We start from the raw sequence: 16,905 nt of genomic DNA, 5'->3' as shown, positions 1-16,905 counted from the left end.
GTCTATCGGCTAGTATAGCCCACTACCACTTGAAGGCAGAGTGGGGGGTTTTGGGGGTCAGGTGTGGTGTGGTGTGGTGGTATACCCCTCTGTCTATCGGCTAGTATAGCCCACTACCACTTGAAGGCAGAGTGGGGGGGTTTGGGGGTCAGGTGTGGTGTGGTGTGGTGGTATACCCCTGTGTCTGTCGGCTAGTATAGCCCACTACCACTTGAAGGCAGAGTGGGGCTGTGGTGGGTGTTTGTGTGTGTGTGTGTGGGGGGGGGGGGGGGGGGGGGGGGGTATGGTGGTATACCCCTCCATCTGTCAGCTGAGGGATTGGGGTGCCAGGGTGGGGATTTGAGATGTACGTAGGGGTGGGGGAGATGGGATTGGGGGAGAAACCCCACTATCTGTCAGGTGGGGTAGAGGAATGTGCCTTGAGGCATCTAATATTTTAACCTGCATCCGGTTCTCTTTTGAGGCATCCTAGGGGTAAAATTGATATAATCTAAATTTGTGTTTTCAATTGATAAAAAGCTCTTATCTGATATCTGCATACTTTATTGAAAGCAGCCAGTGCGCATGTTCTCCGGTTGATTTGCATACAGACACGTGATACCCTTCCATCTCAACATTGATGCCAATCAGCCGACACCAGAGAGCGGTTCTCGCCACATACAGCATCAAAGCAGTGTAAGTAGTCCTACTTAGGATAAGAGAAATACTTGTTGTTTCATCAAAGTAATGTATTTAATTATCGATGGCCTCAGCGTCACTAACGCACATGACATAAGTATTCCTATCCACCATCACTTGTCATAAATACATTACCAAACAGTTCCAGTTCTACACTGCTGAAAGTTTAGTTCAGTGAGACATAGTGGAGCCAGTTCCCCACACATGATGTATATCCCTGGGATTGGCCTGAATGTCTCCACGTGACGATAGCCATCCTCATCACAAGGGCCCGGCGTATACCGTCTCTTGATAACTCTGCATCCTAACCTGGCGGTCCATGTCCTGCCTGCAGTCAGATTCTGTCCACACGTTCCCCAGGTGAATCTCAGGGTATAATTTCATCCGTATCAGATACAACACTCTGCATCCGCGCACTGCATGCTCCCGAAATACCATCTGATCGTCAGATTGCAGCCAGCACTGGTGGTATAATATCGGGTCACACTCACGGCTACACACACCGTTCATTCAAGTCAGTGGATCTAGACTACTTTAAATATCAGTCTTGATGGGGAACATGTGTCACGCGCCGTGACGGCATCAGTGGCAGGGGGAGGCAACTCCGACAAACAGCACTATATGTTAAAGGCAGCCCATGTACAGAGAGGGCGACACAACCCAAGCTGTTCTTATCACACGGTTTATCATCGTCACTACTTGCAAGTGTATTCCTCAGTCCGTTCACTGCATCGGTTACAGTTCACATAACAGCACCAGTGGAATTTGCAGTTGCACTGCCATGTTTTGGTGTACTGGTGCGTGTTATACCCCCTGCCACAACACATCAAGTCACATCCATCTGTGGTTATTGAGGTCCTGTTACACCGCCGCCCCACAGTACCCAGCGAACCAGTACTAGGGTCATGATCACAATAATTTGGCGATTTCTCTAGATAAACAAGATGGCTTCTGCGTGGCTTCCGGTGGGCCCGTTTCGAACGCTTAAGAATGAGCGACTTGGGCGTACTCGCCCTGCCCCCCCTATAGGGCACCACGAGCTTCGACTTTTTGTATCTCCTCTTCAAAGCGTCTCCAATTTTTCTAAAAGAGGGCAAGGTAGTCCAGCACGTCTTTGTGGTGCACGAGCCTGACACCCCGTGACATTTGCAGTCTGTGCCCATGTTGTCTTTGACAGCCTGAAACATATAAACAAGCAAGTATTACCTCCAGAGTCATGTTGGACACGAACGTGAGGCCTTCACTGTCTGTTGGTGGATAGGAGCTACAATAAGCACACACAAACCAGCAAGTATTACCCCTAGAGCCGTGTTGGCCACGAACGTGAGGCCTTCACTTTATGTTGGTGGATAGGAGCTACAATAAGCACACACAAACCAGCAAGTATTACCCCTAGAGCCGTGTTGGCCACGAACGTGAGGCCTTCACTATCTGTTGGTGGATAGGAGCTACAATAAGCACACACAAACAGGCAAGTATTACCCCTAGAGCCGTGTTGGACATATTTTCGCATCTTCTTCCCTCATCCGCAATATGTATATGATTCCGAAAATAAAACCACGTGATATAATATAAAATTCCGGAAATAGATACATATGTTTCTCCATGTACAATTTTCACTGCAAATCGTTTCAGGGTAATGTCAATTCAGGGTAATTAACTCTGTGTCGTTTGTGCATATGATTAGCGCTGGTTAATGGCCAACCTACTTGACGCAACATTCAACAGCAGCAGATGACGTTAACGTATTTCCGAGAATAGTTGTGGAATAACGAGTTCCAGCCAAACAAGGGTTCTTTCTACACGATTTTATTTCGATTGAATCAGTTTTTTTACAGCTACTTGACAGACCCACATTTTCACTTTTATAAGGATCACAACGATTTACTGTCCTACTCATGAGCCTGGTGGACAGAAGGTGACGTGGACGCCCGTCGGTGTGATGAGGAAACAAATACGTTCTACCCACGACGAGTATAATTCCTCCCTAGGACTGAGATGCGGCCCGCTGAGCCCAATATTCTAGATATAGCCAACGTGTATTCCGCAATGTCAGCCAAGCAGAACTAAAATACCTCCAGAGAATTTACAACTTTTAGAATGTCAACAACACGATATCGTAAAGGCGACCAATGACACCCACAGGGTGAAAGGTCAACACCGAGCTGTTGGCACGTTCATTCCCGCCATATGCTCAACCTCCCTGTCCGCCATATTGGCTGTGTCCACACAATGGCGACCATTGTTATTCCTAACCTCTACGTCAGTTCTCCCAGTGGGAGAGCGCTTAACTTCAAATTTGTTCACTGGTTGTACACAATTTAATGTTCCGTGTTGGCTTGTGTCTCAATGGGGTCCAAATCTACCCTCTTTGTTTACATTTCGGTCAACAGTGATCAGAAATACTTCCCCCCTCCACACCACTCCCCTTCACTCGTCGCTGGTCGTACAAATATTCTCGCGCTCCATCAGGCAGAACCGGATCGAACTGGATATCTGTAATTGTCAGCACAGGAAACAACAACTTCATTTAGCAACGTTATCCGTTATACATCGACACACAGGCATTCTGTACTACAAGCCTGCCTCCGTGGTAGAGCATCCGCCCTGACAGCGAATTGTCCGGGGTTCTATCCCTGTCCGGGTCATACAAAAAGACGTTAAAAGATGGTACTTGTTGTAACCCTGTCTGGCGCTCGGTATTAAGGGGCTGAGACAAGGATTGGTCAGCTCGGGGTCATTCTACTATGTCTGGGTCGGGCTTTCATGTTAAACTGCGGCATGGTGTCTCAGTGGACTAGCACTATGAAATCAGCATTAGTCCGGACTAGTACAACCAGCCACACACACCTGACATGTACCACTACCCTGTCCACTACTGCGACTGTTGGTGGTGGTAGTGAGCCAGAAGAAGAGACAGGTGTTATGGAACGTTTGTGTACTCGGGTGGTGTCGACCTTAAAGCCTCATCACTTTAGCTTGCTCCTCGGCTAATGTGATAACCAGAGATCCCGGTGTAGCCTGTAACCACGTGATAAAACTAAGTATCTATATCTATTTTTTTTAACAAACATTGAGGTAACTTAACGAGAGATGCGATCAGAAACCAGTAACGGCACAGACATTATTTCGCAGCATTCCGGGCGCCTCTGTGTGCATGTCGCTCACATCATCGACTGAAGATTGTTCCAGTGAACAGTAAGTTGTTCTGGGTGCGCACACTTTCCTTTCTGCATCAAAGAAACCACTGGGCATGGCTAACGTAAAGATTCCATAAGTGCTAAGCGAGGCAGAGCGACATTAATGAGTATAAATTCGTACATGTTATGAGCCAATACCTTTTGTGCTCCATATTTTAACATCACCTCCTAGTACACATGCCTCTTAAACGCCCATGCAGCACGCATGAACATGCAATAAAAGGGACGTAATAAAATCACCAAAGGTTAACCAACAATCTAGGGGGTATGTTCAAAGTCGCACATCTCTCCTAATGTCTTTGAGCAGAGCTGCGTCAATAATATTAACTTAATGACTCGAAAACCGATTCCACAATGAAATTTCAATAAAACAAACACCAATTACCAGAGCGTCTTACCATATGCTTTACGTCGTTTCCTAATTTTGGAGCAACTGCAATATATGGCGATGCTCATTGTTTCCGTGTTGGTTACTCTGTGTCATACTAACAACTGCAATATATGGCAATGCTCATTGTTTCCGTGTTGGTTACTCTGTGTCATACTAACAACTGCAATATATGGCAATGCTCACTGTTTCCGTGTTGGTTACTCTGTGTCATACTAACAACTGCAATATATGGCAATGCTCACTGTTTCCGTGTTGGTTACTCTGTGTCATACTAACAACTGCAATATATGGCAATGCTCACTGTTTCCGTGTTGGTTACTCTGTGTCATACTAACAACTGCAATATATGGCAATGCTCACTGTTTCCGAGTTGGTTACTCTGTGTCATACTAACAACTGCAATATATGGCAATGCTCACTGTTTCCGTGTTGGTTACTCTGTGTCATACTAACAACTGCAATATATGGCAATGCTCACTGTTTCCGTGTTGGTTACTCTGTGTCATACTAACAACTGCAATATATGGCAATGCTCACTGTTTCCGTGTTGGTTACTCTGTGTCATACTAACAACTGCAATATATGGCAATGCTCACTGTTTCCGTGTTGGTTACTCTGTGTCATACTTACAACTGCAATATATGGCAATGCTCACTGTTTCCGTGTTGGTTACTCTGTGTCATACTAACAACTGCAATATATGGCAATGCTCACTGTTTCCGTGTTGGTTACTCTGTGTCATACTAACAACTGCAATATATGGCAATGCTCACTGTTTCCGTGTTGGTTACTCTGTGTCATACTAACAACTGCAATATATGGCAATGCTCACTGTTTCCGTGTTGGTTACTCTGTGTCATACTAACAACTGCAATATATGGCAATGCTCACTGTTTCCGTGTTGGTTACTCTGTGTCATACTAACAACTGCAATATATGGCAATGCTCACTGTTTCCGTGTTGGTTACTCTGTGTCATACTAACAACTGCAATATATGGCAATGCTCACTGTTTCCGTGTTGGTTACTCTGTGTCATACTAACAACTGCAATATATGGCAATGCTCACTGTTTCCGTGTTGGTTACTCTGTGTCATACTAACAACTGCAATATATGGCAATGCTCACTGTTTCCGTGTTGGTTACTCTGGGTCATACTAACAACTGCAATATATGGCAATGCTCACTGTTTCCGTGTTGGTTACTCTGTGTCATACTAACAACTGCAATATATGGCAATGCTCACTGTTTCCGTGTTGGTTACTCTGTGTCATACTAACAACTGCAATACATGGCAATGCTCACTGTTTCCGAGTTGGTTACTCTGTGTCATACTAACAACTGCAATATATGGCAATGCTCACTGTTTCCGTGTTGGTTACTCTGTGTCATACTAACAACTGCAATATATGGCAATGCTCACTGTTTCCGTGTTGGTTACTCTGTGTCATACTAACAACTGCAATATATGGCAATGCTCACTGTTTCCGTGTTGGTTACTCTGTGTCATACTAACAACTGCAATATATGGCAATGCTCACTGTTTCCGTGTTGGTTACTCTGTGTCATACTAACAACTGCAATATATGGCAATGCTCACTGTTTCCGTGTTGGTTACTCTGTGTCATACTAACAACTGCAATATATGGCAATGCTCACTGTTTCCGTGTTGGTTACTCTGTGTCATACTAACAACTGCAATATATGGCAATGCTCACTGTTTCCGTGTTGGTTACTCTGTGTCATACTAACAACTGCAATATATGGCAATGCTCACTGTTTCCGTGTTGGTTACTCTGTGTCATACTAACAACTGCAATATATGGCAATGCTCACTGTTTCCGTGTTGGTTACTCTGTGTCATACTGACAACTGCAATATATGGCAATGCTCACTGTTTCCGTGTTGGTTACTCTGTGTCATACTGACAACAGTGCTTATAAACTATTGCCAAGATTAAAGGACACATGTATATTTCCTTCGGTTTATATATCCTTTCCACCCCATATATATAACTAGTCACGTAGGTTTAGTGTTCACTATAACTAGATATGTAGGTTTAGTGTTTTCTATAATTAGATATATGTTTGTAGGGTTTTCTATAAGAGGTATGTAAATCTAGTGTTCTCTATAACTAGTTATGTAAATCTAGTGTTCTCTATAACTAGTTATGTAAATCTAGTGTTCTCTATAACTAGTTATGTAAATCTAGTGTTCTCTATAACTAGTTATGTAAATTTAGTGTTCTCTATAACTAGTTATGTAAATCTAGTGTTCTCTATAACTAGTTATGTAAATCTAGTGTTCTCTATAACTTGTTATGTAAATCTAGTGTTCTCTATAACTAGTTATGTAAATCTAGTGTTCTCTATAACTAGTTATGTAAATCTAGTACAGCTGACATGTTAGTTTATTGTTCTCAATAAATAGTTATGAAAGATAAGTGATCTTTACAACCAGTTATGTAAATAAAAGCGACAAAACCCTTACCATATTCATAAGACATTATAAGGCAAAAGCAGAATCGATTGTGCGATTCCGATCATATCATGAGCATGTGTTCATGAACCACTATAGTTTAGTAACTATACCGGGTGTTCGCGAACAAGTGAGGATATCTAGCCCCAATGATGACAATGTGATTGTTTACCTACATCATCACGGGGACGTATGGTACACGCCAAACTACGGAATTGCTTAGGACATCATGTTTGACTGATGCGTCAGATTTGGAAATGTCCCCACATGTGTACCAACAAACTTTGTTAAAGCTTTACTCAGGCCTTGAATGTTGTAACCCTGATCAAACAACTTTTGAGCAAGAGTCGTATGGTGCTCTGTGAAATCTTGGTAGAAAGAGCCTGCTCGTTTGTACCACAGAAGTTGTGAAACGTGGACACCAAAGACTGGGGCTGCTAGGGTAGTACTCGTCATGGAGGGAAAATTGACTTCCGGAAAGTGGAAGTCTTCCCTCTCGTCATACACTCTTGTGGATAGATTGTTGTCACTCTGAGTCTGTTTCCATTGATCCACATTGAAGCCAACAAGATAGCCCATTGAAGTAGCGTGACCTCATCCAGTACAACGACAATATTCTCAGGTCATAACTTCTAGAAGAACATAACAAAGCTTGAACATTCATCGGATGAATAGCCGACATGAAACGTACAAGGTTAGATTAGATTCGCCCCAAATATACATAATAGTAATTTTCATCTCCAAATTCTTTAAAGAAGAAAAAAAACACAGTTCACAAATAAAACAGCCACAAATGTCATGAAAAAAATAACAATACCGTACATCAGCATGACAAACCCCCATATCAGCATCCTCTGAAGATCTTACAACTTGCGAGTCATCAAATACTTACGACCACTTCACCATGGCAGAAACATGCCGTTTAATGGAGTCTAATAAAGGGTATACCGCGTCGCCCATTGTGGGATAATGTCAGTTAGCCCTGCTACGTTCTTTCAAATTCTCGTTAGAAGAATATAACAACCTCTTTAAGGGTCTCACATCAGAATATGGACATGTGTGGGGATGTAATCACTCCATAGATAGTAAGTACACCATAGATGAGTGGAGAAATATCCACTCTATCACCTAGACACACCACTCTGCATGTCGGGGGAAAAAGACTCTGACCTGTCGAGGACACTTCACATTCAAGGGGAAATATTCCGTGCAGGAACGAGTGAGAAAACACCGCATATCAGGGGAAATAATCATTCTATGAAATAGTGAGGGCTCACACCATGGTAGGGGAAATAATCACTCAATGGCCTAGTGAGGAGGCTTAACTTTTGTGAGGAAATCATCACTCTATGACCTAGTGAGGACACTCCACACGTGTGAGGAAATCATCGCTCTATGACCTAGTGAGGACACTCCACACGTGTGAGGAAATCATCGCTCTATGACCTAGTGAGTACACTCCACACGTGTGAGGAAATCATCGCTCTATGACCTAGTGAAGACACTCCACACGTGTGAGGAAATCATCACTCTATGACCTAGTGAAGACACTCCACACGTGTGAGGAAATCATCACTCTATGACCTAGTGAGGACACTCCACATGTTTGGGGAAACAATCACTCTATGACCTAGTGAGGACACTCCACACGTCTGAGGAGATATCACTCTATGAGCTAGTGAAGACACTCCACACGTCTGAGGAGATATCACTCTATGAGCTAGTGAAGACACTCCACACGTCTGAGGAAATAATCACTCTATGACCTAGTGAGGACACTCCACACGTTTGAGGAAATCATCGCTCTATGACCTAGTGAGGACACTCCACACGTGTGAGGAAATCATCACTCTATGACCTAGTGAAGACACTCCACACGTCTGAGGAAATAATCACTCTATGACCTTGTAAGGACACTCCACACGTCTGAGGAGATATCTCTCTATGAGATAGTGAAGACACTCCACACGTCCGAGGAAATAATCACTCTATGACCTAGTGAGACTCGTCATGTAAGGGGAAATAATCACTCCACGATCTAGTGATCTAGACATTAGTATCATCTTTTTTCGGACTTTCATGATAACATTCCCAATATGTTCAGCATCTACAACTTGTACTTGTTGTTACCCTGCCTGGCGCTCGGCATGAAGGGGCTAAAACAAGGACTGGTCGGCTCGGAGACAGTGTACTGTGTCTGAGTGGGGTATTCTTGTTAACAAGCTGCGTGCTTCCCCATTGGGCTAGCACTGTATAATCGGCCTTATATCGGACATACACACACACGTGCATGCACATCGCAATATAAGTGCAATGATCTTGGACGCAACGTTAAATCCTATTTTAACTCCCCTCCCCTCGCCTGTTCCACCGGACTAAGAGGTACATTAGCTAATGCTGTTTTTAACACCGTTTTCCCACAGCTGTGATAAGGCGATGTGGAAGGATGGTTCTGAATTGGGCTCATAGATTTAACAAAATGCCTTGCTTCAAAAGGACACCTTAATCTTCCAGTGGCCCGATACTCCGTCGCTAGCTGCGAGTACACCACTGTCAGACAAGCAATGTGGCCCCCGCTTCAGCAGGAGAATGGAGCTGTGAGTACACCACTGTCAGACAAGCAATGTGGCTCCCGCTTCAGCAGGAGAATGGAGCTGTGAGTACACCACTGTCAGACAAGCAATGTGGCTCCCGCTTCAGCAGGAGAATGGAGCTGTGAGTACACCACTGTCAGACAAGCAATGTGGCTCCCGCTTCAGCAGGAGAATAGAGCTGTGAGTACACCACTGTCTGACAAGCAATGTGGCTCCCGCCTCAGCAGGAGAATAGAGCTGCGAGTACATCCCTGTTGACCAGTACTTGACGATGAAAAGAGCAGTGTCTAAACTCTTCTTGACCAGAACTTGACGAGGAAGAGGGTAGTGACTAATCTCTTGTTGACCAGCACTTGGCGAGGAAAAGGGTAGTAACTAAACTTTTGTTGACTAGCACTTGACGTAGAACAAGGAAGTGGCAACCTTTGTTGACCAGTACTTGACCAGAAAGAAGGGAGTGACTAAACTCCGGTTGACCAGTACTTGACGAGGAAGAGAGTAGTAACTAAACTCTTGTTGACTAGCACTTGACGTAGAACAAGGAAGTGGCAACCTTTGTTGATCAGTACTTGACCAGGAAGAGGGTAGTAACTTAACTCTTGTTGACTAGCACTTGACGTAGAGCAAGGAAGTGACAACATTTGTTGATCAGTACTTTACCAGGAAGAAGGGAGTGACTTAACTCTTGTTGACCAGTACTTCACGTGGAAGAGGGAAGTGACTAAACACTTGTTGACCAATACTTCACGAGGAAGAGGGTAGTGACTAAACTCTTGTTGACCAGTACTTGACGAGGAAGAGGGTAGTGACTAAACTCTTGTTGACAAGTACTTGACGAGGAAGAAGGGAGTGACTAAACTCTTGTTGACCAGTACTTCACGAGGAAGAGGGTAGTGACTAAACTCTTGTTGACCAGTACTTCACGTGGAAGAGGGTAGTGACTAACTCTTGTTGACCATATCTGCCCGTCTCACCGAGTGGTTGGCTGAGGGTCGGAGGTGCCGCTATTTGTAAACAGCCTGCAGTCAACATGTTAATAATGGCCAACTTTGTTGGGAGATCGGCAGGGAGGTTTGTTTCAGGTCACGTGACCTGTATGTATCGTTGCAAAACTGGGTACCAATTATGTAGGCATGTATTTCGACCCTTCGGTACACATGTGTGTATACTAGGTACACATGTATGTATACTAACTACACATGTGTGTATACTAACTACACGTGTATGTATACTAAATACACATGTATGTATACTAACTACACATGTGTGTATACTAACTACACGTGTATGTATACTAACTACACATGTGTGTATACTAGCTACACATGTATGTATACTAACTACACATGTATGTATACTAGCTACACCTGTGTGTATACTAACTACACATGTATGTATACTAGCTACACATGTGTGTATACTAACTACACATGTATGTATACTAACTACACATGTGTGTATACTAGCTACACATGTGTGTATACTAACTACACGTGTGTGTATACTAACTACACATGTATGTATACTAACTACACATGTGTGTATACTAACTACACATGGATGTAAACTAACTACACATGTATGTATACTAACTACACATGTGTGTATACTAACTACACATGTATGTATACTAGCTACACCTGTGTGTATACTAACTACACATACATGTATACTAACTGCACATGTGTGTATACTAACTACACATGTGTGTATACTAACTAAACATGTATGTATACTAGCTAATACACTGAACGACAACAGCTGATATACTGAGTGATGTGGACGTTGAAATTATGCGGGAGACTCTAAAAACAATATGAGAAAACACCAGAAAAGAAAATATTTCTAACTGGCACATTTTGTTGTCCTCTCGTTTATTGAATAAATCCCACTTGAAAGCCGTGTTACTGAGTAACCCGACATCTTTTACATCAGCAGATATCTTAATGAGCGTATGCTCTTGGAATCTAGCACTGATGACGTAACCCTGACAGGCTATGTGGCGGACGACTATTGTGGCAGGCAATACATTCAGATACAATGCATATTGAAATGTTCAGCTAAATCTATAGGGTGAGATCCTGTCTATGGCTTGAATCAGAGAGTGTCTCTGCCTGTGTCTCAACAACCGAATCCTAGTGTCGTACACCACCGCCTCCGTGTTGTCACGACAATGCTTTGAAACACTGAAACACCACTCACGGGTTTCCGCTCTGAAATTGAATCCTCGTAAAGATGGCTGAGGCAGCCAATGTCTTGTCCTATTTGCGACCAAATACTACTTGCCCATGTCTCTGTCTAATTGAAACTAGACGCAAGGCTTTGAAATCACATAATCTTTAGTCAATATTTTGGCAACGGCTGTCGGCCCATCTTTAAGTCTACTGCACGCAAAACCAACTAGGAATAGAGAGTGTTGCCCTTTGAAGTCATAGAAGATATCAGTATGGACATAACATACCCGTTCTCTGTCCGCTATTACAGAGGAAATGTTTTATGATTAACAATAAATCGCTCTACTTGCAACATTATGGGGATATGGAGTACGGAAGGGGGCAAGGCCAATGAAGCAGACATTTGCCTGCATGTGGCGTGTTGACGTGTGTTGGTTTTGTATTAGGCTTTTAGATTATTGCAGAATCCTGTGTGTTTATTTTTAGGCAATAGAAAATATTAACTCAGACAATCGCCAAACATGGATGAGACGATTTAGTATAAAGGTTTCATGTCCGTGAAAATTGGTCATCAAACAAAGCCGAAGTGTTTCACAGAAAACACAACAATTTTTATTAAAAGAGAGATCACGGCAGGGACGCGGATTGCGAATTGATTTATTTGTGAGGCCCATATCCTTCTTGTCATTACTTTGCTAAGAATTATCAAACATATCAACAAGAACTAAATCTATTGCAAACCTAAATATTATTTCTTCTTGAAATTAATTTTGGTTCAAATAGGCGGTTGAGGCGACACTGTCGACTATCGCCCTGGCACAGGTAGGCGTCCATATGTAAAGTATATCACCTTCACCTCACACACCACAACTAAACAGTAACTACCCAAAGTGGATTTTTTTCAGGTTCAAAGGTCATTGAATAAACAATTTTCCTTCTGAGAAGGTTCACACGGCTATTATAGGTTGTGAGCCGATGGTATCCCTCCCTTGTGACATCAGCAAATAGTTAGATTTCTAACACTTTCAGTCTCAACTAACAGAAGGCGATCAAGAAGATACTATCGTTTGACAACTATTGTTGCCGACTTTAAATACGCTTCACTCGAAACAACTTTCCTAACAACTAAACAATAACTTTGGATACTAATTACATCTTGGATAAAAATCTCTGTTGAGCTCTTTACCGTATATTGTTGCGACACCTCACTTAGTTGTATCTGAGAGGGCCATTTTACTTTTGTGTCCCCCCTGATTGGGCAATTACCCCGTCAAGGAGTCCCACGAGGAGTCACTCCGGCTATTGAACTATTGGCTGTGTGTTGTATGGCTGTGAGGTATGTGTGCGTGCGTCTAATCACAACAACATATGCTGGATCTTGATCCATGAAACTGCCTTCCTCCGCGATCTGACAGCAAGATAGCAAGGTGTCATGCACTGGACACGACACGGATATCTTCTGTTCCCAACGACTACTGGACACGTTGTCATCAAGCAGCAAACACAAATGTATAATGTCCATGAGGGCTCCCAGAGACACATGTACAGCATGCGAACAGTGAGAATTCACTATTTGTAAAACACATATATCTTATCATAAATGTCAGTTTATCGTTTCATTGCTTTTCATTGCGTTTCAAAAAATGTCTCAACACGTGAAAGAACAACATTTCTCCCTTGTTTCAACCGCAATGCGACGGAAGAACACAGCGAACATTTCTCTGAAGAGAACATTTCTACAACTGCAGTGATATATTTTGCCAAAAGAATAAGGAGTTGTGTGTTCTGGTAGTGACGACTGAGTCAAGTAGATATATCCCTGTTTGAACTAAGAATCGGCTATAAAAACACATGCACCGAATACCTTGGACCCTGCAAGGCAATCTGCTCTGTCATCGCGTTTTACCTAGGAAATATGCCTGGCAGGCACGCAACCTTTCACTCAAACGGAAAGAAGTCAGTGATTTGAGTCAGGAATTGTGTCGAATAGGAACAGCCGAGGTTACAAATTGCAAGTCACATACCAACAAATTTGTTCTTTAAATACATTTCCATCTTTGGTATGTTTGATTGTATGGACATGTCCTTGTACAAAACAGCATATCACTAATACAGGCTGACGCACGCTCGGGGTTGTGATCAGCACACGTCTTCTCATCCTAATGATGCTTCTATCTCTCAAACGTTCTTTAAGTGTGTATATATAAGGTGTGTGTGCGTGCGTGCGTGCGTGCGTGCGTACGTGTGTGTGTGTGTGTAGTTGTCTCTCTGTCAACATATGTGTGTGTGTATGTGCGTATGTATGGATGTCGGTATGATCTAAACACTAACGGACAAATTCCATTTAATTATGTATAATGAATACAAAGAGTTGTATTGTTTAGTCGCGTGAACGCGTGTGACTACATTGGCAAAAGTCAGGATCGAATATTCTCGCTCCGACCCATCCCCGCGCTCAACACGCGGAAACTGTCGACTCGGTCCATTCTGCCACTCACAGTGAGCAGCGTCCTACAGCAAGTTAGGAATTTACTACGACACATCTTTATCACCTGCGAATGATCAGCCACGGGACTGATCAATGATGACTAACACCTAAGTGTTCACTGACAACTTCGGAAATGCCGCCGTGTTAAGGTGTCGGCCATTTTACGTGATATGTTCAATGTATTATGACCAGCTGGCACTGTGACGGACGTATTAAAGTTGCACAACCAACATTGCTCACATTAGGGTGATTGTATCAAACACTATTTGTAGTAACCATTTACCAAAGAACTGTTACCTGGGGCAGTTCAGCATCCATATGCTCGTGTCATCTTCGCGACACCGATGCTTCTAATACGGCGCTCGGTGTAAACATCAGGTGATGAGGTCACGTGACAATATGGATACATACTTCTAGGTACCAAACAGGGATACAACACATATAACAACTGACGTTCACTCTGTGTGTGTCCAGCTCCTCGTTCTAGGAAGGTTCCTTCTCCAGTGAACTCACACAAAGTGAAAAGTCAGTTCATAAATTGAAAAAAACACGAAATGAATTAATAAACTATGATCCTCCACTGTAAGATTTGTGTAACAAAATAATGAGAAAAATATTCCATTGATCATATGCTGATTGCTGCTTTCTGTCGTGACCGGACAGAGAGATAACGTCACGGTAATAGGCAGACTGACCAGCTAGAGAGACCAAGCCAATGTTGGGATCGATTGTATACTGTCGGCACGTAGCTACACCAGCATGCATGTACCTAGTTGGCTAGGCAGGGACAGACACATCGCCCTCAAGCAGGGAAGCATTCAACATTCCGTTTTAACATAGACCGACATATGGCTACAAACATATGTCAACCCACAATGTGTTCAAATATGGTGAAGTTTAACAAGCACCACTGTAGTATAAACAAGCACCAAATCTAGTATAGTTGAACAACACCAAACAGAGAACACTGGCACCATCTGTGTACGCAGATATTTGATTGTCTTCCAAAAACAACATGTCTACAGATCAAGGCTTACGTATGGTATATGCTGTTTGTTGTATGATATATTGTACGTGCCATATAGTGTATGCTATATTGTTTATGACATATGTTGTAATATATATATAATACATATATTAGATGCTATACTTTGTATGATACATATTGTATGAAAAACATTCCGAACTGCACTTGCAAGATTCAGATGTAGTTGACACAAACTCTTTATCGAGACGGGAAGATGTGAATAGTAAGATCATACAGACTTTGTCAGTTTTGTGATTTAAGCACTGTAGAAAGTGAATACAAATTCTTTCTACTTTGTTCGTTGCATGCCGAACTCAGAAACCGTTACTTGATAAAAGTTTATATCTACAGAAATTTGTTTCGCTAATGTCAAGTCTGAATATAGTAATAACGAAATAACTGTCATTGTACATATTGCATGCTAAGAAGCTACGAAGCTCCAAATGTGTTATCTTATAAATGTATCTACACCCATTACTATATATTATGTACTCTAGGCCTATGGCCAGTATTATGAATAAACATATAATGTATGCTGTACTGTGTATCCTACATGCCGTATGATATATTGTAAGTGCCATATAGTGTATGCTTTATTATGTATGATATACAAGAGGCAATCAACATAATCGAGTCATCAGTTTGATATGATATGTTTCAAGGGCATTCTTACCTACTCAAGACAACATGTCTACGTTATTCCACACTTAACAAGTCGCTGCCTTTCTTCGCATTCAGTGTGGTTGTATTACACACAAGAATAACATGTTCCTACAACAGACCAATACTTCAACTGATGTCAGCGCCAATCATATACAATCACAACCACTACAAGCTGCATCTGAGGCAAATTTTAACAATAATGAAATATTCCGTCAGCAGATTCAACAAGGCCGGACCATCCTCTCCAAACATAGAAGTGAAGGCGAGAGACCTAAGGCCAGCTGTGTGCAAACATTCGTGTGTAGATTATAACACTGAGGAGGGACATGGCCCTATATTCAATTACACTACGCATTGTTAGGCTATATTTTGGTTTGCGTCGAAGGTATTTGAGAGCCGCGAGGTTTGGAGGATTGTTTTTGTTCCATGGCAAACACACATACTTTAACAACAACATTACACCTGATGATGTAAGGCTTTGACTGGGCTGGTTTCGTCTCCGACATACGATCATGTGGAAGTAACATAAAGGCACAGTGGTACACAACGGTGGGGTTTGGCCTCAGCTGAGGGAAACATACTGAAATGGCTTAAAAGGCCATAAATTCGGTTTTTAGTGGAACAAGCAATAAACTGCATCTAGCCCCGTGAACATGGGCTTTGTCAGCTAAGTGGCGACATCTGAGACCGGCCGTGGTAGTGACGGGCTTCCGGCTAATCATTGCACACAGCCAAGCTTTGCAATAACACCAAAACGTTTGTAGGATTTTACTTCTTTTTCAAAAAGTGATGATTGGTGTATATTATTTCTGTTAACGTTCCAAGACATGTTAATGCTGAGGTTTACTGGGAGTTTATGCAGTTACAGCTGTCATTTGTATGCGTCCATGTTATCTGATCAGGCGGACAAAGGCAGCTCTCTGTCAGTGTAAAAAACAATAAATAGCTTTGGGGTGGAGGAATAAAGAACATCACTGAAGACTGTTCGGAGTTTCACATCATCTATGATCAGATGGATATGAACTACCATTCATTATGTTCCCGTGGACGGGATTGTCCCCTCGGTGAAGGGAGAACATTCTGACGGTGTTTAGCCACTCAGTACTATTGCGAGGTGAACATACTGTGTATATTATCAGTGAGTGAGTGAGGGGGGATGACGTTGAGTGAGTGAATGGGAAGGGAGGCTGAGTGAGTGAGTGAGGGGGGAGGA

The 16,905-nt window shown here is 42.7% G+C and overlaps 1 protein-coding gene across 2 annotated transcripts in view; it reads right to left on the bottom strand.

The window, feature by feature from the left end:
* Window positions 1-270: 270 nt before the first annotated feature.
* LOC124118950 (protein Wnt-7b-like) overlaps window positions 271-16,905 on the bottom strand; it is a 123,786-nt gene continuing 107,151 nt past the window's right edge. Inside the window, exon 4 of one of the 2 annotated variants that reach the window (XM_046481282.2) lies at window positions 271-1,856. In XM_046481282.2, coding sequence (XP_046337238.2) covers window positions 1,374-1,856 — 483 coding nt within the window. In that variant the 3' untranslated portion in view covers window positions 271-1,373. The remainder of the gene's footprint in view (window positions 1,857-16,905) is intronic. The other variant, XM_046481283.2, reaches the window with a different exon arrangement.

Source organism: Haliotis rufescens, unplaced genomic scaffold, assembly GCF_023055435.1.
Source record: "Haliotis rufescens isolate VD_foot unplaced genomic scaffold, xgHalRufe1.0.p SCAF_16, whole genome shotgun sequence".
Classification (NCBI taxonomy): Eukaryota; Metazoa; Mollusca; class Gastropoda; order Lepetellida; family Haliotidae; genus Haliotis; species Haliotis rufescens.
The sequence above is the reverse complement of the archived record's forward strand: the minus strand, read 5'-3'. Positions and strand labels throughout refer to the sequence as shown.